A 27,058-nucleotide genomic window follows, 5' to 3' on the forward strand; every position below is an offset into this window, starting at 1 on the left:
CGAGATAGACACAAGCAAAACATTCCTTGAATGAATTATTATGCAGACATAAGTTCTGCGGACTATTATTGAATTACGTGGACATGATAATTGCCACCAATTGATGAATATATTTTTCCCTAATTATTATTGCTTGGTAACCTAAGAATTAGAATCAGGTATGGCCCTAATTCACGCGAATCCTAAAGGTAGCTACCGGGTTTAACACCCCCACCCATAATGTTCACTAGACGGAAGAGCTAGTGGGCGTGGTGTTTAGTACTTCGAGGTTTATATATTATACAGACGAGATGTTCTGTTTTTGGGGATATTATTTATGCGCATTATATGTTAATGTCGGTTACCAAGCCAAGCAATGAATGAAAAGTGAATGTTATGTATCGAGAGAATAATTTTATACACAGGTTTTGTGTATGATATTTTTGTACACGAGATATGTGTACGGTTACTAAGATTTATGAAAATGGTTTCGTACACGAGATAGGTGTACTTTATTTGAATCTTGTGGTCTATCAAAATGATGAACTTTTTATTATTTACTATAAACTTATGAACTCACCAACCTTTTGGTTGACACTTTAAAGCATGTTTATTCTTAGGTATGAAAGAAATCTTCCGCTGTGCATTTGCTCATTTTAGAGATATTACTTGGAGTCATTCATGACATATTTCAAAAGACGTTGCATTCGAGTCATCGAGTTCAACAAGATTATTACTAAGTCAATTATAGTTGGATATATTATGAAATGGTATGCATGCCGTCAACTTTCGATGAAATGAAAGTTTGTCTTTTAAAAACGAATGCAATGTTTGTAAAATGTATCATATAGAGGTCAAGTACCTCACGATGTAACCAAATGTAATGTATTCGTCCAGATGGATTAGGATGGGTCCTTTCAGTTGGTATCAGAGCAGTGGTCTTAGCGAACCAGGTCTTGCATTAGTGTGTCTAACTTATAGTTGTTTAGATGCATTAATGGGTCTGGACTTCGACCGTGTTTGCATGTCAAAAGTTTTGCTTATCATTTAGTGTCGAAAATTATTTGCTTATCATCCTTAATATCTAGACACGTCTTACTACCTCTATTGCATAGACAGTGTATAAATAAATTCATATCTTAGCGTATCTGTTATTGTTACCTTTGCCTGACAGCTTCCGTAGATTCCTCCGTAACGTATGGGATTTTAGTATTATATATGCATATGTAAATTATATATTACAGGGTACTAATCTACATCCTATAATCTATTTCTTATCGAAAATCCTTCATCTGATCATATGAGATGAATCCCTCAACCAGTTCGAATTCCTTGGATTCCAACAACTATTCCGATATGGAGTTTCACCCAAGCTCCGAAAGCAGTGTCCTAGAATGAATCAACCAATTCATTTGATGGGTTCGTAGCCTACTAAATCAATGGAGATGAAAAGAAGGCGATCCTTTCCATCAACCAAATTCACGTTTTGATCAAGAACCTGAAACACTTACCGACGAACTAGTCAGAAACACCATTTTCACCCTCATTTCCCGAATATCTCGTCATGATTACATACTATCTCAGATTCTAAACCTTATTCATTCGCTCGTTCTTACCGACAATCATCCTGGAGTAATCGAAGAAGTCAACGAACTTCGCGCTCGAGTAATTAATTTGGAAAACGTGGTGCAAAACCTACCAGCTTCAGCAACAGCACCGGCAACACCAGTACCACTAACAACCCAAGTTTCAACATCACACGCCTCAACATCTCATTCCGTATCTCGAGTATAATCATCGTTCTACGTATCATTCTACATCAATTATCTTCGTTCAGTATGGTGATTATGTAATCTCTAATGTTTTAGAGATTATATATTCTTGTTCTAACAATAAATCAAATGAGATTAATATCACATTAACTCATTAAATCCATGATTATATCTGAAGAAAATATATATGTATATATATTTTCATAAAGATTGTAATTAAAAATTCTTTCGTACAAACTATTAATGGTGAAAATATTTTAACGGGTAGGTAATACCCGAGGAATATTTAGATTTCACATTAAAAAGTTACATTGTACATTCTTCGAATCTGATTCAACAGTCATTTACAATCCTACTTACATCCATCGATATACGTATCCGTTCACCATAGAATAACCATTTTCATTCAATTTCATATTTGGATTTTGACCTATCAGAATTCGACAAGTGGCATAATGAAGAAAACATTTGACAAAAATAAAATTTGTTAGAAACAAACAAATTAACTATGAGAAATTTTGTTAAGAATCCACGCTAACAAAATCCTAGCTAACTGTTAATTCCTTATTGTACATTTAATTATCGCAATTTATTTTATGGCAATTTAATTCTCGCAATTTTATTTATTGTCATTTACATTCAGTTTTTTATTTTACGCACTTTATTTATCATCATTTAAATACTTTTATTTACGCATTTTAAATATCGGGACACGTATACAAGGTTTTGACATATCATATCGACGCATTTATATATATTATTTGGAATAACCATAGACACTCTATATGCAGTAATGATAGAGTTAGCTATACAGGGTTGAGGTTGATTCTCAAATAATATATATAATTTGAGTTGTGATCGAGTCTGAGACATGTACACGGGTCACGATACGTATTAATTAATTCGAATAATATATATTAAACTATATATGAAATATTGAATTGCTAACTGTGGACTATCAACTGAGGACTGCCAACATTTGGACAATTAAAATGAATTAAAATATTGACTATAACATATGAAACTAAACAATTCTTCAAGTTTGCCACTTGATTTCATTCTAAACCTCATTTGTATCTTGACTATTACAACCTGCGTTCAAACCTTTAGTAATTCTCGAAAACACCTCAATCAAGAGGATGAACCAACCGCACTTCATCTACGGAAGAAAAGATTAATGCATATTGTTATGCATCTGAAAAACTCTCGAAAACTTAGTAAACGTTTAACACATAGTTGTACTAATTCGCTAGTGTTATTATTACCCAAAATAACTTAATAACTGTAACATCCCGTGATTTTCCGTTTAATTTATTTTAACACCGTCTTTTTTTTTATATAATATCTTTCGTTATTCAAATTTGTATCTTTCGTTAACTAACGTTCATAATATTCTCGTTATCTAATTATAAAGTCATCCGTTACTCGAACGTTTTTAAAATATTCGTTGGGTTAATTCCCGCACCCGCTTTGAAACTCGAGGGACCGAGATTGCCAAATGGGCAAACTAGTTGACTAGGTCAGCTAGTCAACCCACTTACCACATCCATTCATTTCATCTCCACCTCCCACCTTCATCCTCCTCTTTCTCTCTACTTCCCATTTTTGAACTCAAAACCCTCAAACATAAAATCATCATCTAAATCCGATTGGAGAAGCAAACATCAAAACAAATTACATTTTCGTGATCCTCTCTTCATCCTCTACATTTTGATACCAATATCATCAAGTTTGGGTAACATTTCTAAAACTCTAGATTTCTCTAAATTCGTGTTTTTGACTTGAAATGGTGTTAGTTAGTGTCTATGGCTCATTGTGATGTCGTGTATGTAATTTGTATGCTCGATTTGTTGTTTTTGGTGTAACTAGCTTGAATATGAAAATTGCTTGCTTAATCTTTGATTTTGGATGATTAAAAGTTGTTTAATTGTTAAAGTTCATGTATTAAATGTGTTACTAGCATCATTAGCTTCAAATTGATGTGTAGGTTGATTAAGAAAACTTCAAAAACATGATTATTGATTTTGAGATGTTTGACTAGGGTTTGATAGTTCTTGACATGAATTTTTGGATGCTTGAATGTCATGGAATGTTAATTGTTAGTGTTTAGTAGTAATGTATGCTTCATTACCTTCAAAACGGCATATCATATGTGTGAATTGGTTTCCCGAAACTCAAAATGCAATTGATGAACTTGAAACTTAGGAAATGGACTTTTATTGTTCGCTTGATGAGATTTCGGCTATTGTAAATGATGTTATTGTTGGACCATAAGTGCTTAGTTGTATTCCTCGTCAAAATACCTTTCCAACGATATATGATAGGCATTATAAGTGTTTGCGGGTCAAGAGTTGGGTTGGAAAAGGTTTTGGTTCTTGCATACTTGGAAAAACTGACCAGAATTCTCTGCCCAGATGGTGGCGCGGCGCGCCCCATCCCCGCGCGGCGCGCGGATTGGCCTGGTCAGATTCTGACCCCTTTGTCCCATTTTACGTGAAATGTTTGACTAGCTACCGACCTCCGATTCACATGAAACTTGTTCTAATATACTTGTATATGAATAATTAGCATAGAAAAATAGTCCGGGACCCGACCCGAACATGTTGACTTTTTCGTTGACTTTGACCCGACCAAGTTTGACTTTTTTGTCAAACTTAACCAATTAATTATGCAATCTTTCTAACATGATTCCATACTTGTAACTTGCATGAAACTTGACTAGTTGATTCACATGTTAATATAATCGAGTCGTAACGAGCCATAGGACTAATTGAACATCTTTGACCGTTTGTGCTTACCGATATTGATATAACCTATATGTTTAGGTCAAGACTAGCTTTGTCTTTGCACGCGTTTACTTGTTGAAGTACTTTATTAACTCTCGCGCTCAAGGTGAGATCATAGTCCCACCTTTTCAACAACTTTTATACTTTTAAATCGTGGGCTGAGAAAACATATACTTTGTTACATCTTGTACTACTTACTTTTATGTTTTGAACACAAGTGTGAAAACAAACATTCCACGTGCGAGTTAGAACAAAAATGCCTCAATTCGATTATCATTAGTTACACTTGCAGGGTGTAAGCGAGAACTTATATTGTGTGGCCATACGGGTTTAACAAACCCTCATTCGGACGGTTCGCTACCGTTATGCGGATGAAATATATTTTTGTGTTTTAGTGTGGGTTCTAGCACTGTGTGATGGGGTAACATTGGTTAAGTTTTGATAATTGAGTGCTCGCGTATAACAACACTTTTGGAATGCAAATGATTTGGATAATCTACGTTATGGAAATACAAAATCTTGTGGTTCAAAAACAACGTTTAATACTTACTAAACCTATGATTTCACCAACGTTTTCGTTGACAGATTCTTCTATGTTTTCTCAGGTTTTGAATGCTTAGTGATACATGCTTCCGCACTCTTTTGATACTTGCTTGGATGTCGAGTATACATGCATTTTGGAGCATCTTTTGAACTTATTTAAACTGTGTCGCATAGTTTTCATTTGTACTTATAACGTTGTAACTTAACTTGTGGTCAATTATCTTTGTAAACTTTGAAACAATCTTTACACTTGAATGGATGCGACATATTTTGGGTCAAACGTCTGTTTTAAAGACTTATGACCAGGTAATGGGACCTACGTAGTCGACGCCGTCACTTGACGATTTGTCGGGGTCGCTACAAGTGGTATCAGAGCCTTGGTTGTAGGGATTTAGAGTTCATTTGTGTCCACCCCGAGTCATAGGGTACATAGGTGAATCTAGACTACAACCGGCATATAGACTGAAGTAGGAATTACTTGACTATTTGTGCATCTATACTCGAACTCTTCTATCATATCTAACTCGTATTCGATCTTGATCTTACGTTGATAAATTTTGTTGACGCGCCACCTTGACTTTATGAGGTAATGTTAAATGCACATGAGAATCAGGGTAATATAATTTCCGGGATTATATTACGGTGATTCATATGGACATTCCGACATTATGACATAAAGAATTTAAGGCGAGTCAAGGAAAATTTTCTCTACATCATCATTCCCTATCATGATTAGTATTATTGAGAATACTAATCAACGATATTCTTGTGTCTTGAAGGAACAATGCCTCCCCGTCGCGGGCCACGTAATGAAACTTCCGAACAAGCTTTTCAACGCATGATAGCCACCGCCATAGGTGCGGCTATGGCTAGTATCTCCTCCGACATCAATAACAACCACAACCACAACAACCATGGAGCCGGTAATTCAAACGAGGGTTGCTCCTACAAAACTTTCATGGGGTGCAAACCTCACACCTTCGATGGGACCGGAGGACCGGTTGTGCTCACCCGATGGTTTGAGCAAACAGAAGCCGTTTTTAGCATAAGCGGTTGTCGGGACCAAGACAAAGTCAAATATTCCACCCACACTTTTGCCGGTATCGCCCTCACATGGTGGAATACGTATGTGCTGTCGGTGGGTATCGATGAAGCCCACACACTCTCATGGGCCGACTTAAAGAAAAAGATGATCACCGAATACTTCCCGCGCGAAGAGACCCGTAAGCTCGAACACGAACTAAGAACTTTAAAAGCGGTCGGGAATGACCTAAAGGCATATAATCAATGATTTTCTGAGCTATCCTTGATGTGCCCAAACCTCGTGACCCCCGAACCTCTAAGGGTTGAACTTTACATGGATGGTCTTCCCAAGAGCATCAAACAAGGAGTAATGTCATCCAAACCCAGTAATCACCAAGAGGCCCTGAATATGGCCCGTCAATTGATCGAAACGGTAGACGAGATTGAAGTGCCGGCACCTAAAGCCGAGGATGAGTCGGGTGACAACAAAAGAAAATGGGAAGCCCCCCAATCGAGTAACTACAACAACAACTTTTCCAAGGAACCTCTCACCCCCGTCGGCAAGAAAAGTTATGCCGGGACACGACCTTTTTGCAACAAATGCCACAAGCATCATTTTGGTGAATGTGGCAAGCTAATTTGCCATCGGTGCCAAGGTAGTGGTCATATTGCCAAGTATTGTGGAAGTACCGCCCCCGTCACTCAAAAGGGGCCCGACGCACCAAAGCCGAGTATTTGCTACAAATGTGGCCAATCGGGTCATTTTAGGAATGAATGCCCAAAGAATAAAGCAAAAACCAACGCGCGCCGTTGAACTTACAACATCGACACCTAGGATGCCCGAGACGATGATGGACTAGTCACGGGTACGTTTCTTCACAACAAACCGTATATTTCATACTTATTCGATTCGAGTACCGTTAGACGTTTTATAACCAAGGATTTGACTCGTGCTCTTTATATTCCACCTCTTTCCCCCAGATACTACTTAGACGATTTAAGTGACCGACGGAAAATATTGTGTGCCTAAAAATTTTATCGGAGGATATGCGTTAAGAAATTGGACTCGACACCTATAGAACTAAGGAACTCAAAACCTATTCATTAAGGAGAAATTGTTGCCCTACATTTATGTATAGATTATTGTGAACTAAGTAACTTTCGGTTGGAAACCAATACTCTCTTCCTCGTATCCATTACCTCATGATTATTTGCATGAATCCTGTGTGTATTCCAAAACGACCTCCGTTCCGGTTATCATCAATTGGGGGTTAAGGGAGACGATGTCTCCTAAGCCATCTTCCGAACTCGCAACGTTAGTTGTAAATCTCTCTTAGTACTGTCGATTTATTTAGGACTCCGTCCGTATTCATGAACCTCCTAAACCACGTATGCAACTTATCTAGACAAATCTGTTATCGTATTTATGGATGACATCTTAACTTATTTAAGTAAAGAAGGAAAACGAACAACATCACCATCTTACGCTCGAACTTTTGAGAAAAGAGCAACTCTATACCAAATTCTCCGAGTGAGAATTTCTGTTGAACGAAGTCCAATTTTCTAGACCATGATGTTAATGGTCAAGGCATTACAATCAATCTCGAAATCAAGCCACATGTAATCAGGAAACTTTACCAACTCGGACTTGTATTCGTAAAAATCTTAGATCTCGTCTGTTATTACCGAAGATTCATTTCTGACTTTTCTCGTGTTACACGACTTTTAAACTCGTTAACTCGCTAAGGAAAACTTTAAACCTCTCCGTGTTCGCACCTTGAGCGTGATTCTTCACACCAACATTTCTAGTTAAAAATCGTATAGCAACAGATGGAACTCAAACATGGAAATATTTCTACTTGAACGCCGAAAGGCATACTCCCTCGACTCGAAATCAACGGAACGGAAATTCGTTATTTTGCACGAAGAATTCGAATACTAAATTGTGGATCCGATCAATATTCTTGTCATCACGTACCACACTACATACCTCTGTTATTTCACCGTTACCGTCTGATATTACTGGAATTTAAGATAACACACAATCCAACGATACTTCACTCTTCTTTGACTTAACGTCCTTGTGTTTCTGAAAATCGGCCAACTATTATTCAACCCCGAACTATACAATTACGTGTACTATCTTGTTTCTCTTCCAGACTTCAATTTTCGACAACTAGAGGCGCGTTATGGCAACCTCGAGATGTAAGCTCATCCTATTCTCAGTCCTCATTTCACTCCTATCTTTATCGCTCGCATTTCCGTTTAAAGAAACTCCTTGTAACATTTCTCCATGGATAGAGAAATTCCTCATATTACATTAGTATTCGCCACGAGGGTGAATAGTCCTAACGAACATTTTTCGAACCCTAACTGACTTGTTCAAACATATCTTAAGAGATTCTATTCCAACACGGAGTATCTTTGTCAATTATCCCGTATCGAAATACTCGTTTCGCCTCTAGTTTTACAAGAAACCTTGGAGACCCGCTTAGACATGAGTACCGCGTACCACCCACAAACAGACGAACCGAACAAACGAACGATTTACGTCTTCGAAAGACATGTTTCAAACTTGCATGGTCGCTTTTAGTAGATCCCTCTTACAACAGTAGTTACCACTCGTGTGTTCACACGCACTTTCCGAAACCCTATATGACCGCTAATGTCATACCCCTATTCGTTGGACCAAAGCATGTGGCAAACAAAACACTGAATCTTAACTCATCCAAGAAACAACAATTGAGATAATCCAAGTCCGAGAAGGGCTCGAGACGACCCGTAGTCGCCCAAAAGAGTCATACCAAACTTAGATGAAAACCTCACAAATCCCAGTGTGTAACGTCGTAATATTGAGAAACCGCACCTTGGAAAGGTGTAATCCATTTTGGGAAATCGAGAAAGGCTATATCCGCAATATCGAACCTTTTGAAACCTTGGGGCGTATTGGAACCGCTTCCTATCGTTTAGAACTTCTGACTCAATTAAGTTTCCGTTTACCCTACATTTCGTGTAACAAACTTAGAAACGTGTCCTGCGGAACAGGAACGTGCAATCCTTCTAGATGCACCAACTATTGATGACAAACTCCTCCTCATAGGAAAAACCGGCTGAACTTGTGGATCGTAAAACCAAGCCCTAATACAACGTAACACCCCGACTATCCGGATTCGTGGAATGTCCAAGAAAGTACCTTCAATCATTCGTAGAGTTACTACACTAAGTCTCGAGTAAGAGACATCGACTATTACTCCAACTAAATTTCGGGACGAAATTTCTTTTGAGGTGTGGATAATGTAACATCCCGTGATTTTCCGTTTAATTTATTTTAACACCGTCTTTTTTTTTATATAATATCTTTCGTTATTCAAATTTGTATCTTTCGTTAACTAACGTTCATAATATTCTCGTTATCTAATTATAAAGTCATCCGTTACTCGAACGTTTTTAAAATATTCGTTGGGTTAATTCCCGCACCCGCTTTGAAACTCGAGGGACCGAGATTGCCAAATGGGCAAACTAGTTGACTAGGTCAACTAGTCAACCCACTTACCACATCCATTCATTTCATCTCCACCTCCCACCTTCATCCTCCTCTTTCTCTCTACTTCCCATTTTTGAACTCAAAACCCTCAAACATAAAATCATCATCTCATCAAAACAAATTACATTTTCGTGATCCTCTCTTCATCCTCTACATTTTGATACCAATATCATCAAGTTTGGGTAACATTTCTAAAACTCTAGATTTCTCTAAATTCGTGTTTTTGACTTGAAATGGTGTTAGTTAGTGTCTATGGCTCATTGTGATGTCGTGTATGTAATTTGTATGCTCGATTTGTTGTTTTTGGTGTAACTAGCTTGAATATGAAAATTGCTTGCTTAATCTTTGATTTTGGATGATTAAAAGTTGTTTAATTGTTAAAGTTCATGTATTAAATGTGTTACTAGCATCATTAGCTTCAAATTGATGTGTAGGTTGATTAAGAAAACTTCAAAAACATGATTATTGATTTTGAGATGTTTGACTAGGGTTTGATAGTTCTTGACATGAATTTTTGGATGCTTGAATGTCATGGAATGTTAATTGTTAGTGTTTAGTAGTAATGTATGCTTCATTACCTTCAAAACGGCATATCATATGTGTGAATTGGTTTCCCGAAACTCAAAATGCAATTGATGAACTTGAAACTTAGGAAATGGACTTTTATTGTTCGCTTGATGAGATTTCGGCTATTGTAAATGATGTTATTGTTGGACCATAAGTGCTTAGTTGTATTCCTCGTCAAAATACCTTTCCAACGATATATGATAGGCATTATAAGTGTTTGCGGGTCAAGAGTTGGGTTGGAAAAGGTTTTGGTTCGTGCATACTTGGAAAAACTGACCAGAATTCTCTGCCCAGATGGTGGCGCGGCGCGCCCCATCCCTGCGCGGCGCGCGGATTGGCCTGGTCAGATTCTGACCCCTTTGTCCCATTTTACGTGAAATGTTTGACTAGCTACCGACCTCCGATTCACATGAAACTTGTTCTAATATACTTGTATATGAATAATTAGCATAGAAAAATAGTCCGGGACCCGACCCGAACATGTTGACTTTTTCGTTGACTTTGACCCGACCAAGTTTGACTTTTTTGTCAAACTTAACCAATTAATTATGCAATCTTTCTAACATGATTCCATACTTGTAACTTGCATGAAACTTGACTAGTTGATTCACATGTTAATATAATCGAGTCGTAACGAGCCATAGGACTAATTGAACATCTTTGACCGTTTGTGCTTACCGATATTGATATAACCTATATGTTTAGGTCAAGACTAGCTTTGTCTTTGCACGCGTTTACTTGTTGAAGTACTTTATTAACTCTCGCGCTCAAGGTGAGATCATAGTCCCACCTTTTCAACAACTTTTATACTTTTAAATCGTGGGCTGAGAAAACATATACTTTGTTACATCTTGTACTACTTACTTTTATGTTTTGAACACAAGTGTGAAAACAAACATTCCACGTGTGAGTTAGAACAAAAATGCCTCAATTCGATTATCATTAGTTACACTTGCAGGGTGTAAGCGAGAACTTATATTGTGTGGCCATACGGGTTTAACAAACCCTCATTCGGACGGTTCGCTACCGTTATGCGGATGAAATATATTTTTGTGTTTTAGTGTGGGTTCTAGCACTGTGTGATGGGGTAACGTTGGTTAAGTTTTGATAATTGAGTGCTCGCGTATAACAACACTTTTGGAATGCAAATGATTTGGATAATCTACGTTATGGAAATACAAAATCTTGTGGTTCAAAAACAACGTTTAATACTTACTAAACCTATGATTTCACCAACGTTTTCGTTGACAGATTCTTCTATGTTTTCTCAGGTTTTGAATGCTTAGTGATACATGCTTCCGCAATCTTTTGATACTTGCTTGGATGTCGAGTATACATGCATTTTGGAGCATCTTTTGAACTTATTTAAACTGTGTCGCATAGTTTTCATTTGTACTTATAACGTTGTAACTTAACTTGTGGTCAATTATCTTTGTAAACTTTGAAACAATCTTTACACTTGAATGGATGCGACATATTTTGGGTCAAACGTCTGTTTTAAAGACTTATGACCAGGTAATGGGACCTACATAGTCGACGCCGTCACTTGACGATTTGTCGGGGTCGCTACAATAACTCCTTTCAAAGTAGCAAATTTTGTCACAACTCCAACAAGACAATTTCAACTTTTCGTTCTAAACAACTTTATTATAACTTTGATATATATGCGTGCTCTCTTATTGTTACCGGGGAACCTTTCATATTCCACCATATTACCATCAGTATTTAATCATCTAAAAACACAATTCTCCTGAAACCACCTAGGATTTGATAACCAATGATTCAGATATCGTAGCATTAAATGCAGAGGAAACAGCAAAATCGTAGATGTTCTAAACGGCCCAAAAGTCTGATAATAAAGAATGGAATGTTGGAAACGCTCGATAGAAAATTTGGTACACTTAAACAGATTGAGCTAACCATGATGGAGACCAAGGACAAATACAAGGACCAAACCCTATATTCAAAGAATCCAGGAAATTCTGGATCCGATGAAATCTTTAGAGAATATCTTGCTCCGAGGTCATGTTAAAATGTTGCGGAATTTTATTTTTCATCAACCTTCCAACTTAGAAATTTCAAAATATTATCATAAATATCTTCGATATTTCTGAGAATATTTCCATAAATATTCTCGTCCGAAATTATATACCTCTTCATGCTATCTGTAATACATTATATTGGAAATTTCTGTAAAATCTAAGTATAAACTATGAATGAATTCTGAAGTAGTGTTGGGAACTGAAGCATGAGTTAGTATAATATAATGACACTTGATCAACGTGATTATATTACAGTAAGTCATGTTGAGCTCTTAATGGAACGTGATGATTCACAGATCATAACGTCATCATGTGCCATGTTACATAACTCTTTCATTTTGCTTAACTTCTGAACATATCAAGAAAGTATATTCTTGATAGTTCTATTCTCAGTGATTCCAGTAATTTGACAAATCAAGATCATGCCATTTCGATTTCCTCCTTAGAACATTAACCATATTCATTCGAAACTCCATATCTACGAATTATGGACCATTACTTGATGTGCTTAATGGATAGAAGAGAAAACAGAGCATAAAGCTTCGAAGTGTTAATGGGGGTATAAATCGTAGCAAAAAGGAGAGAGCATTAACTGTGGATGACAATGATTATAGGAGACAGAAGCAGGGACATCGAAATATAAGGGAAGGTATAAAGCCCAACAACAATGTCGGAATTACAAACCGTGGATATTAATACGAATAGCAATATAAAGACACGGTATAATTAAGAATAGTATCACCCCAAGGTAATAGTAGAAGTAAACAGATTTTTCTAGTGGAAGATTAAAAATAAGGATGACGGAAATGATAATTAGAAAAATATCAAGGATTAGAACTGGATTAAGCATTTTCACAATCTTTTGGATGTATGAACTAAGAAAGAAAGTATAGGAATGATGAGAATAATGGAATGGAAGAGTTTAATTTATAAAGGAAAAATCAGACGTAACAATCGAGACAGATGATCGCAGTTAATTAAAGAGATCCTAATTCCCTTAAATCTCGAAGAATCAGATCTTATAGATTTCGAAGATTTTCTTTAATCCCTTGAATTCTAGAAACCAACCGTGACTACGTAACCGGTTAAGACGAATCTTTACTTTCCCTATTTCAATCTTTTGTGATAGCCTCACACGTACGCTTCGATTAATCGAATTGTTTTATCTTTAATATTCAATGGCGATAAAACTTTATTTATCAACTCATAATCGTCATGAAAACATTTTTATGGTTAACCATGACGACCTTACTCAAATTTCGGGAAGAAATTTCTTTAACGAGTAGGTACTGTGACGACCCGGAAATTTCCGATCAAATTTAAACCTAATCTTATTATGATTCTGACACGATAAGCAAAGTCTATAATGTTAAGTCTCGAAAATTTTGGAACTATGTTCATATAATCAATTACCCTTGACCGTGACTAAGCCCGATGATTCACGAACAATTAGTTACAAATAAATAAATAAATAAATAAATAAATATATATATATATATATATATATATATATATATATATATATATATATATATATATATATATATATATATATATATATATATATATATATATATATATATATATATATATATATGTAGTTTATAAATATTCAATATCTAATAAAAGATAATATGTAAAATTTATATTACATGTCTACTAAATATTACATCAAATTAATTGCAAGTCTAAAATATAAATTGTTATACCAATGTTATTATTACTTCAATTATTATTATTAACATTAATATTGATATCACTACTTGTTAATTTATTATCTTCAATATATAATATATAGATATGAGGTTTAATGCATGTAAGATGTTATAATTACTAATATTATTATTATCATTACTTTTATTATTGTTAAAATTGATAGTAATATCTATACTATTAATATTATTATTTCTAAAATAATATATATATATATATATATATATATATATATATATATATATATATATAATCAAATATATAAATAAATAAATATATACATATACATATATATAAAATACAGTTATATATATATATATATATATATATATATATATATATATATATATATATATATATATATATATATATATATATATATATATATATATATATATAAACATATATATAAAGAAATATATACATGTACTGATAAATAGGTATATATAATTATAAATAAATACGTAGTACTCATAGGATCCTAAATCAAATTTACATCACAATCAGACTTTATATGATTTTGTTTGTATCACTAAATTCATTACACAATCTGTAGCAAAACGTACGAATGGGTTGAAAATGGGATATTTGTATATTTATTTAGGATACCTGATTGAATTATCCTGTATAAATTGTTATCTGTCGAAATCAGATGACAATACCAACAAAAAAATCGATTACATCAGTATTACAAGCTTCATCATTCGATTACCATTTAAACACGATGCTATTATTTACTAAAATTTCGAAATTGAAAACAGAAAGAGGAAGAACACAAGTCGACTCAATCTGTTCTTGATTTTTTTTACCAAAATATGAATTTGAATCTTTTATAAAAATCAAAAATTGCAGACTTGTTAGGATTAATCAAACCAAACTATCTGCAAATTTGTAAGTCTCAATTCTCGAAATCAAGGATTAATTTCGGAGTCAAACTTTCGAATTTAAAAGTCAAACTTTCGGTTTATCATGAAATTCGAAATGATTTTGAGGTTTCAAGATAAATTGATGATTGAGAAAGTTTATAGGGGCGATTTGAAACAAAATTCATGTTATAATATTTGTCTAAAATGGATTGAAAATCGAGATTGAAGTATGATTTTTTTTCTCTTTTTGCGACTGCAGTAGCAGCACCCTGCATGTTTTTTTTCGTTTTTTTATTCAATCAAGAACACCCTTACTTGATCCTATGTTCGTTACAAGTCTTGGAATAAATTAAGTGAGTCGTTGTTCTGCTTGATTATTACTCTGGTCGTTTGAGTCTGATTAAGAAGAAGAAGATAGAGAAGAAAGGAAGAACACAGAAAAAGGAAATAAATAAAATCGTGTGGGGAATATAATCAGGAACTGGGCAACAGCCCAAATGGTTAAGAGTGTTTACGAGTATATGGGAGGTCGCGGGTTCGAGCCCGGCTCCAGTCATTTTTTTTAGAAAATGCTCTATCCTTGAGGTAGCTTATTATTATTATTATTATTATTATTATTATTATTATTATTATTATTATTATTATTATTATTATTATTATTATTATTATTATTATTATTATTATTATTATTATTATTATTATTATTATTATTATTATTATTATTATTATTATTATTGTTATTGTTATTATTATTATTATTATTAATAATAATATTTGTATTGTTATTATGACTATTATGATTAATGACATTATTACACTTATCATTATTGTTAATATTATTATTATCATAAGTATTATTACTAGCATTATTATTTAGGTTATTATTATTATGATTAATATTTGTATTAGTATCATTGTAGATTTATTATTATTATTATTAACAAAATTATTATTATTAAGATTACAATTAATAATATGATTGCTATAATCATTATTATTAAGTATTATGTACTAATGTCAAAAATTATTATTTTCACTATCATTACTACTAAATTATTCATTTTACTAAAAACTACTAATATTATCACTATAAGATTTACAATCAAAAACTATCATCAATATTATTATTAACAAAAATTATTAACTTTTATATTTTTATTAGTAACATTAGGTATTATCATTATTATCATTTTTACCATTACAAATAATATCTTGATATTATTATGATCACTATATTTAACAAAAAATGTATATATATATATATATATATATATATATATATATATATATATATATATATATATATATATAATACAAATGAATATATGAAACCTACACATATTATTAATATAAAAAGTATATAACTAATAGATTATATATATATATATATATATATATATATATATATATATATATATATATATATATATATATATATATATATATATATTGTTCGATTACAACTATGTATATTATTAAATATACAAATGATATAGGTTCATGAATCCGAGGCCATCCCTACAATTGTTCAATGTCGTAATATGTATTTTTACTACAAAATACAATAGGTGAGTTCATTTGCTCCCTTCTACTCTTTACATTTTTGGGACTGAGAATACATGCGCTGTTTTTACAACTGCTTTATTAAATGCTTTCGAAATATATTTTTGAACTGCGAATACATGAAATGCTTTTATAAACGTTTGACGAGATAGACACAAGCAAAACATTCCTCGAATGAATTATTATGCAGACAGAAGTTCTGCGGACTATTATTGAATTATGTGGACATGATAATTGCCACCAATTGATGAATATATTTTTCCCTGATTATTATTGCTTGGTAACATAAGAATTAGAATCGGGTATGGCCTTAATTCACGCGAATCCTAAAGGTAGCTACCGGGTTTAACACCCCCACCCAGAATGTTCACTAGACGGAAGAGCTAGTGGGCGTGATATTTAGTACTTCGAGGTTTATATATTATATAGACGAGATGTTCTGTTTTTAAGGATATTATTTATGCGCATTATATGTTAAGGTCGGTTACCAAGCCAAGCAATGAATGAAAAGTGAATGTTATGTATCAAGAGAATGATTTTATACACAAGTTATGTGTATGATATTTTTGTACACGAGATATGTGTACGGTTACTAAGATTTATGAAAATGGTTTCGTACACGAGATAGGTGTACTGTATTTGAATGTTGTGGTCTATCAAAATGATGAATTTTTTATTGTTTACTATAAACTTATGAACTCACCAACCTTTTGGTTGACACTTTAAAGCATGTTTATTCTCAGGTATGAAAGAAATCTTCCGCTGTGCATTTGCTCATTTTAGAGATATTACTTGGAGTCATTCATGACATATTTCAAAAGACGTTGCATTCGAGTCGTCGAGTTCAACAAGATTATTACTAAGTCAATTATAGTTGGATATATTATGAAATGGTATGCATGCCGTCAACTTTCGATGAAATGAAAGTTTGTCTTTTAAAAACGAATGCAATGTTTGTAAAATGTATCATATAGAGGTCAAGTGCCTCGCGATGTAACCAAATGTAATATATTCGTCCAGATGGATTAGGATGGGTCCTTTCAAAGTGGGACTATGATCTCACCTTGAGTGCACGATTAAAAAGGTACTTCACAAAGTAAACGTGTGCAAGAACGAATGCTAGTCTTGACCTAAACAAGTTGGTTGTATCAATACCGGTAAAATACGAGGTCGGTCAAAGTTGTTCAATTAGTCATATGGCTCGTTACGACTCAATTATATAGCAAGTGAGTCAAGTTGTCAAGTTTCATGCAAGATATAAGTATAAAAGAAGGTTAGAACAATTACATAAGTCTTTGGTTAAGTTTGACTAAAAGTCAAACTTGGTCAAAGTCAAAGTCAACGTCGACGGGGTCGGGTCGGGTATCCGACTATTGTTCATAAAAACGTAGTCATATATAAGCATGTTGGCCAAGTTTCATGTTAATTGGAGTTGCGAGTAAGCGGGAATGGAATTGTGAAAACACAAAAAAATTGTATACAGAGCACACAGGGCTTCGCGATCGTGAGGCCCTTATTTCCTGGTGTTGTAATGCTGAAATTTGGTCAAGTCTCGAACCAAACTTCTTTCAAACACAATTTATGAACCGAAAACACTAAAAACGCATACCATACATCGTTGAAAGGTATTTTAACAAGGAATACAACTAGATACATATCATCAATCAAATCCATCATTTACAACAACCAAATCCACATTGAATGATTATTGAATGTTCATCATTAATGCTTCAAGTTCATAAATGCAATTTGATGATTTGGGAATTAAATGCACACATATGATATGCCGTTTCAAAGATAATTAAACATACATTGCAACTAAACACTTACCAACAACATCTCATAGCATTCTATGCATCAAATATTCAAATTTAAGACTACTAAACCCTAACCAAGAATCACAAATTCAATAATCATGTTAGTGAAGTTTTCCAAGTCAACCTAAACATCAAATTGAAGCTAATGATGCTAGTAACACATTTAATACATGAAATTTAACATATAATAACATTTAATCAACCAAAACTCAAGATTAAACTAGTCACTTTTCAAGTTCATGCTAGTTACACAAAAATGACAAGAACAAGCAAACAAATCACATATTCATGTCAGACTTGAGCCATAGACAGTAACTAACACTTTTATAAGTCAAGGACACTAAGAACAAGAAATCTAGAGTTTTAGAAAAGTTTAACCCAAGTAATAAGATTGGTACCAAATTAAAGATCTTGAGTAGTAGATCACAAATATGTAATTAGATTTGTTGTGAGCTTCCTAGATTTGATTTAGATGATGAATCTTTAATTATGAAGAAAATGGAGAAAAAGTGGAAGTATGAAGATGGTGGGAGGTGGAATGGATGGTGGGGAAAGAGGTGGGGTTTGACTAGTTGACCTAGTCACTAGTTTGGTCCCTTGGCAACATTAGTCCCTCGAGTTTAAAACGGGTGCGTGAATTAACCTTACCAATTATCTTAAATACGCTAGAGTAAACGGGAGATGTTATAATTTAAATAACGGACGTTATAATAAATAAATGGAAGGTAAACGGAAAAAGACGTGTTGTTACAACGTATTTGAGTCATACTCTTTTATAGTGCTACCGGCTCCTTGGTTCACACTTTGGCGCTACCGGCTCGTGGTTCCACCTCATTTTATAGTGCTACCGGCTCCTTGGTTCACACTTTGGCGCTACCAGCTCGTGGTTCACACCTCATTGGCTCATTTTATAGTGCTACCGACTCCTTGGTTCACACTTTGGTGCTACCGACTCGTGGTGCTCGCATCAAACCAAATACCAAGATGTTACCGACTCGTGGTTCACATCATGACACTCGTCACATACATGTTATAGTACTACCGGCTCGTTGGTTCATACCATAACATTCACAAATAAATACACTATATACATACATGCATAATTATTCCACTCACCTTGGAATGCCCGCACAATTAGTGTATTATGATCTCCGTCCTCATATCCGAGCAGGTAACCACCTATATCACACATAGGCACAATATACACATAATTAACAATTCTCTAAAAGAGAACTAGATACTCACATCCCTTAGTCGAGGGATCTCACCCTGCTCACCAAAACCCGTCCATTTAACACCTAATGGACACAAACCAATTACCACTTCGGGTGGTAATTCAAACCCACTCTACAAAGTACAATTTAACTCAAATTATACTTGACACCAATTAGACCAACCTAGGTCTTAACACTAAATTACTAATTAGGTAGTAATTATTTCAAACGCCATTTACACCAAAAACTCAACACGTGCAATATTGACCCATATTGCTTTTGACCACGTTTGACTTAAGTTAAAATATCATTTTAATCCAAAATTATTTTTCGTGAGTAATTACATCCAAAAACGTAATATAACACTTAACAAAAGCGTTTAACATCCATTTAATCCAAATTAGTGTCATCATCAATTTTGACCCAATTCAAAGTCAACCCATTTTGACATAAGTCCCAAAATGCCTAAACTAACCAATAATCACTAACACAGGTGAAAATGGCCCTAATACACTAATTAAACCAAATCACAAGTGTTAAACACTTCTCTTACCCAATTTGACACATAAAACATAATTTTGACCCAATACAAAACTAGTCCATCAAACAAACCCAAATGGGTTTCAATACTTCCATAATCACTAAACTAAGTGATTACACCCAAAATCAAAGCCTAATAATAGCCAAATCGTCAACCAACCCAAAACCTGCCAAGTATCAAAATAACTAGTCACAAAAAAAACCCACTTCGTCATCTAAACGGGTTTTCTAACTAAACAAGCTCAAACCCCAACTTGATTATCAAATCAACAAAATGATATTCGGAGTTGAGACTTACCAATACCACCAAAATATTACTGTTGACGAGATGAACAACCTTGCCTCTTTCACCTTAACCCGAATCAACCTCCTTCTTCTCCAAATGGAGCTTTCCCTCTCTAAAAACTCTTCCTCTCTCTAGCGTTTGAAGATGAGAGAGTTTGTGAGTGTGAAATGAGGATAAGGTTGATCAATGGATCAGTTTTATGGCTCAAAACCGACCCTTATGCGAAAAGACCCAAATGCCCCTTTAATTTAATAAAAATAACGAATGGGTCTGTCAGCTCATTTTACGCGTCGCGCAAATAAGTGCGCGCCACACACTATAACTGAAAATTAAGTCAGCCCGTTTTTCTGAATCTGAAGTTCAGGGACTGAAATTGACTGATTCTGATGTAAAATCTGAAAATGCATAAGTGTTAGGTTCACTTTTAGTGGCACTTCCTGCTGCACACATTTACTGACACTCTCAGGAACATTTTCTGACGCATAAAAATTCAGGATCTTACACCAGATCAAAATTAACAACAACCTTTGGAAAGGAAAAGCATCCGATACCAGTTGTTGATTTAACAACAAAATCCCCACTCACCAAAACAGATTCTGTCAAGCGACCATACGAGACACCACCATCGTCTCAAAATAAGAAATTGAAACAACGCGAAACAACTTTTTTCGAGAACCCGGTGATATCCAATTATGATCCAGAGCAATAGATGGGTAAGTCAAAAACATTATCCACTCAACTTAAATTTATCATATCCTAATTTTATTCGCTAACCCGCAATTTTGATTTTATTGTAGGTGAATCAACCGATGACCCATGCTTTTCGATTCCTGACACCGTGGAGAAGATCACCGAACTATTCCGCACTACGCCCGACTCCTATGGGGTAAGAGTTGACGGATTGTCAGGGTACACATGTACCTCATCTTCTGCGGCGTTAGATCAACGCCAGCAAATGAAATTGGCGATATCGGATGAGCTTCGCCATGAGTTTGCGAAGCTTCCTGCGGCAGAAGCACACAACTGCTTTGTGCAGAACTTCTACATGCCTTTCAACTCGGCCTACGACATGATGGGCCGTCAAGAACAATTTTTCAACGTTCTTGAAGTTAAAAAGGCTAATTTTTTTTGCCGAAAAGGCCAAACTCGCACAAAGCGAAAAGCGCCGTTCTAACCTAACTGTGGAAGTCACCGCAGCAAAAACTGCTATTGAAGATTTGAAGCAACAGCTTTTCGCAGTAGCAGATAAAGAAAACAACTTACAGACAACCAACAAAGCTTTAGCGGAGGAGGTTGCAAAGCTAACATTAGAGAGAGACAACACTCTAGCCGTTATATCCTCTGCGGAGCTAGAATTTACAAAACTCCGTCAACATTTGCCTGAGTTTTCAAGGAAAGTGCTTAACTCCCTTCCTGTTTCCAAGAAATTTTCCACATACGCTGCCGCAATGCAACTGCGCGAGAGGGTGGAGTTTATGGATTAGGTTGGCACCAGCTGTCACTTGCCAGAGCCATTACCAACTGATATAACGGACCGCTTATGCTCAGTGGCAGACGCTCAAGAAGCATTTGTTGTTGCCAAAGAAAATATTGTCAAAATTCGTATCCCCAAAATTATCGCGATAAGCGAGCAAGATGATGTCACTGCAGATGACATCATCAAACTTGACTTATCAAAAGAATGAGGATGCGATTTGATGTATGTAATATTAGCGCGAAGCTACCTCTACATTTTAATAATAAAGTTTCATTGTTTTTCTAAGTATTCTTATTTATATAGCGCTTTATCATCTGTATTCATAACATAGACTTGCCCTTTGCAATTTCTAACTTTTATTATCGTGCACATAATAAGTATGTACTTTTGCGAAACAATCTGCACTTGTATAAGTTTATACATTATGAATCTTCCAAGTCCGCTGAAACAATCCTTAGGTAATTACTAGAATTCTTAAGCATCTAAGTATGGCAAAATCAAATACTTAAGAAATTAACACCCTTTCGAAATATTTAACTCCTGCGTGAGCGTGCAATGTCATCACTACGCGACTTAGGCTTCGCGAAACATACCAGTATGGTGAAATGAATTGTTTAGAGAAAATTTCATGAACTGCAAGTATACGGCAAAGTCTTATTAAGTTTAACAATATAAGTGGACTTTTTAACACTTATGCAATTCGCATGTTTATTCAGTATATTTTCACAAGTGTGATCAAGACTTGCAAAAATATAAAAAAACACATAGAAAAATAGCAACCGCATTCTTTTATTTCATTTAACCTTGCGAATACATACATACTTTGTTTAATACATTTCAAAAATTTACGCGTAATATCGCTTCAACAAAGCAGCATGCCACGCATTGGGAAGATTTCGCCTTTCTATGTCTACGAGTTTGTATGAACCAGCCTCATTTATAGCAACAACTTGATAAGGACCTTCCCAATTGGGCCCTAGTTTACTAATTTTTTCTGCTCGACTTGCGTCATTATTCCGCAAAACCCATTCGCCTACATCAAAGGACAATGCACGCACTCTTTTGTTGTAATACTTAGCGACTTGCTGTTTGTTATTTGCTTCTCTGATAGAAGTCATTAACTTGCGTTCTTTTATTAAATTCAAGTTTTCACATAAAGCCTCATTATTTGCTTCTTCATCAAAGTTAGCAACTCGATGTGTTGGCACAAGAATTTCAGCCGGTATTACTGCCTCAGAACCATATACCAAACTAAAAGGCGTTTCAACCGTACTCTTCTTGAAAGTAGTACGATGCGCCCATAAAACATTGGATAACCCATCTACCTAACCAGTGCGTTTTTCATATAAGCTTTTTTTGATTCCGCTTAAAATGTCACGATTAGTTACCTCACACATTCATTAGCTTGCGGATGCGCAACCGACGTAAATTTCTATATTATATTCAAATTAGTGCACCATGTTTTGAACGGGTCTTTCGCTATTTGGGCCCCATTATCACTAACCAACTCTCGCGGAATGCCAAATCTGCTCACAATGTATTCCCAAACAAAATTACACACTTACACTCCAGGGATATTGCGAACTTCCTTCGCCTAAACCCATTTTGTAAAATAATCGATTGCTACAATAAAAAATTTGACATTTCCAGGACCTATGGGAAATGGTCCCACAATGTCAATAGCCCATTTGTAAAATGGTCATGACGAATTAACAGGGATCATATCGTGTCTTGGCATCCTGTTCTGCGGCGCGTGCCTTTGGCAACTTTTGCAACGTTTAATAATTTTTGCAACATCACGGTACAAGGATGGCCAAAAGTAACTCATCCGCATAATCTTAGCCGCAATGGTTTTATAACCTGAATGCAACGCGCAAGAACCATTGTGCACTTCATCCACTATCATCTCAGCTTCAATTGGGCCAACACACCGCATCATTGGGCCGCAATATGACTTACGATATAAAATATCATTTTAGATGATGTACATTGGTGCTCGCTCATGAACTAAACGAGCTTCGCGTTTGTCATTCGGCAGATCATTATTGTAGACGTACTGCGTGATTGGTTCCATCCAATTTTGAAAGGACCCGTCCTAATCCATCCGGACGAAGTCCATATCGATTATAAATGATTCACAATAGTTGATTACATCGCGAGGTACTTGACCTCTATATGATACATTTTACAAACATTGCATTCGCTTTTGAAAAGACAATATTTCATTACATCGAAAGTTGACGGCATGCATACCATTTCATAATATATCTAACTATAATTGCCTTAATATTAATCTTGATGAACTCAACGACTCGAATGCAACGTCTTTTGAAATATGTCATGAATGACTCCAAATAATATCCCTAAAATGAGCAAATGCACAACGGAAGATTTCTTTCGTACCTGAGAATAAACATGCTTTAAAGTGTCAACCAAAAGGTTGGTGAGTTCATTAGTTTAACATAAATAATCATTTCATAATTTTAATAGACCACAAGATTTCATATTTCCATTTCTCATAAACATACGTCCCATGCATAGAGACAAAAAATATCATTCATATGGATTGAACACCTGGTAACCGACATTCACAATTTGTATATAAGAATATCCCCATCATTCCGGGATCCTCCTTCGGACATGATATAAATTTCGAAGTACTAAAGCATCCGGTACTTTGGATGGGGCTTGTTGGGCCCAATAGATCTATCTTTAGAGTTCGCGTCAATTAGGGTGTCCGTTCCCTAATTCTTAGATTACCAGACTTAATAAAAAGGGGCATATTCGATTTCAATCATTCAACCATATAATGTAGTTTCAATTACTTGTGTCTATTTCGTAAAACAGTTATAAAAACAGCGCATGTATTCTCAGTCCCAAAAATATATATTGCAAAAGCATTTAAATAGGGATTAATGAAACTCACGCATATAAATATTGTAAAACAGTTAATAAAGCATTTGCATGTATTCTCAGCCCAAAAATGTAAAGAGTAAAAAAAGGGCAAATGAAGCTCACCTAATGTATTTTGTAGTAAAATACATATGACTATATTGAACAATGCAGGGTTGGCCTCAGATCCACGAACCTATATCATTTGTATATTTATTAATATTCATAATCGTAATCGAACAAATTCATATATTATATCTTAAATTATATATCTTATATATTAATTTGTACATATTTAAAATAGTTAATATTTATGTAGTTTAATGTTATATTTAAAATCAATAATTTGTTATATGTAAATATTTATATAAATAATCTTTATATATAATTATTTATAATATTATGGTAGTTGGAATATATATATATACACTTATATAGAAAATACTTATTTGTTATAATAATATTGTTAATGTAAAAGTAGTAATCATAACAATAATAATAATAATAATAATAATAATAATAATAATAATAATAATAATAATAATAATAATAATGATACTTTTAATAATAATAATATTATTAATGATAAATTCTAATTTTATATAAAATGATAATTTTATTAATAATAATAACTTTAATAAAAATGATAGTTTTTAAATAATAAGATAATTTTAAATGATACTAGTAATAATAATAATAATAATAATAATAATAATAATAATAATAATAATAATAATAATAATAATAATAATTATAATCATACTTATAACCATAACTTAATTATTATCATTTTTATATATACATATAGTACTACGTAACATATTAATAATTATACTTAACATTTTTATATCCATAAAATCATCATTATAATACCGATTTTTATTAACTTCATAGTATAAATATATATTTATATTATTAACATGCTCTTATTCACCATAATCATAATACTAATACTTATTTTTATTAATAGTAATGATAATTAGAATAATAACAATATAACAATATAACAATATAATTTAATAGTTGATAATTAATAAATAACTACCTAAAAAAGAAGGGAAAACGTCACATGCTAGGATCGAACCCTGGACCTCCTGGAAAACAAACCATCCCCTAACCATCTGTTCCATCAATGCTTATCTGTTTTAATCCGAACCTTAATTTCTTTAAACCAACGTTTACAGTCATCATTAATCATCACAATCATCCATCATCATCACCATGTTCAACACCGATCATTATCATCATCGATTAACATCATCATCGACATAACATAATTGAAATTATCTCATCGTCATCATGAAACCATCATTCATCTATCGTCATTTTGATCATGTTTATCATCGTTATCACGGTTGTTCATGATCATGTGCTATCATCTTCATGTTTTTAATAGTAGCAGAAAAGTAATGGCCAACAATGGTGGTTTGCGGTGGTATTGAGTGTGTACAACAGCAGCAACATCAGCAATCGAGAAAAGGAACCTGTAAATGAAAACATAATAAGAATAAAGAAAGTGATCGTGATTTCATAATCACTATTTATCATCTTCTACAATCGTCTCTCCTGTTTTCTCATCATCTATCAATGATTATCGCAATCATCTTCATCATCAACACTAGTCATCATTAAAATCATCGGTTATCATCATCCTCAAACAGAAATAACAGTAAAAAATAGAAAACGAGTAATCACCACCAATTTACTGTTCATCGTCTTCTTGAATCGTCATCATCACTATTACGTGTTTTAAACTCCAACAGAACATATCAATAGAAGTAGTAGTAATAGTTTGTAAATGATTGTTTGGTGGTGTTGTTCATCGAAAGGAAGAAGAAGAAAAAAAAGGATTTGTAGCAGTAGGTCTGCGAGGATGGTTTGTGTTGATGATTCTAAAACAGAAAAGATGTAGCAGCTTAGCAGTTTCAATGATAATTAAGGATGGTTTAGGGTGAACTTTTGGGACGGTTTAACTCATGAACCATGGAGAGAGAAGAGAGAAAGAAGAGAGAGAGTAAGGTGGTGGAAGGTCACGATGATGGTGGTTGTAGGTGCTGGACAGCAGTGGTCATGGTTGCAGTGGTGGCGGTTTAAATGGTGGAATTGGTTGCTGGACGTAAGAGAGAGAGAAGGTGAGATAGGTTGTGATGGTGGTGGTGTATGTTGTAGTGGTGGTTGTACGGTTGTAACCGGTGGTGGCGGTGTGGATGGCTTGGTGGTGCAAGGTGACGGGTGTTGAGGATGATGATGTGTTTCCCGGTTGATCATCATATCATATATGTAATATATCATGTATATATGTGTATGTGTGCATTAGTATATAGATATTCATATATGAATAAATTTGTCAAAAAGAGAAACAGTAACCAATCATACCCACTATGCATAGTGAAGCAGCCATTTATTTTGGAGTATTCTACCGACGTTTTTACCA

The 27,058-nt window shown here is 34.2% G+C and overlaps 1 protein-coding gene across 1 annotated transcript; it reads right to left on the reverse strand.

Annotated features, from left to right (window-relative positions):
* Positions 1-22,577: 22,577 nt before the first annotated feature.
* LOC139863126 (uncharacterized) lies at positions 22,578-26,356 on the reverse strand. The gene is made up of 3 exons (XM_071851775.1): positions 26,331-26,356; positions 26,075-26,108; positions 22,578-23,057 (listed from the first exon to the last, which is right to left on the reverse strand). The coding sequence occupies exons 1-3, from the start codon at positions 26,354-26,356 to the stop codon at positions 22,578-22,580; spliced, it is 540 nt and encodes a 179-aa protein (XP_071707876.1).
* Between the last annotated feature and the right edge of the window lie 702 nt (positions 26,357-27,058).

Source organism: Rutidosis leptorrhynchoides, chromosome 8 (genome assembly GCF_046630445.1).
Source record: "Rutidosis leptorrhynchoides isolate AG116_Rl617_1_P2 chromosome 8, CSIRO_AGI_Rlap_v1, whole genome shotgun sequence".
Lineage (NCBI taxonomy): Eukaryota > Viridiplantae > Streptophyta > Magnoliopsida > Asterales > Asteraceae > Rutidosis > Rutidosis leptorrhynchoides.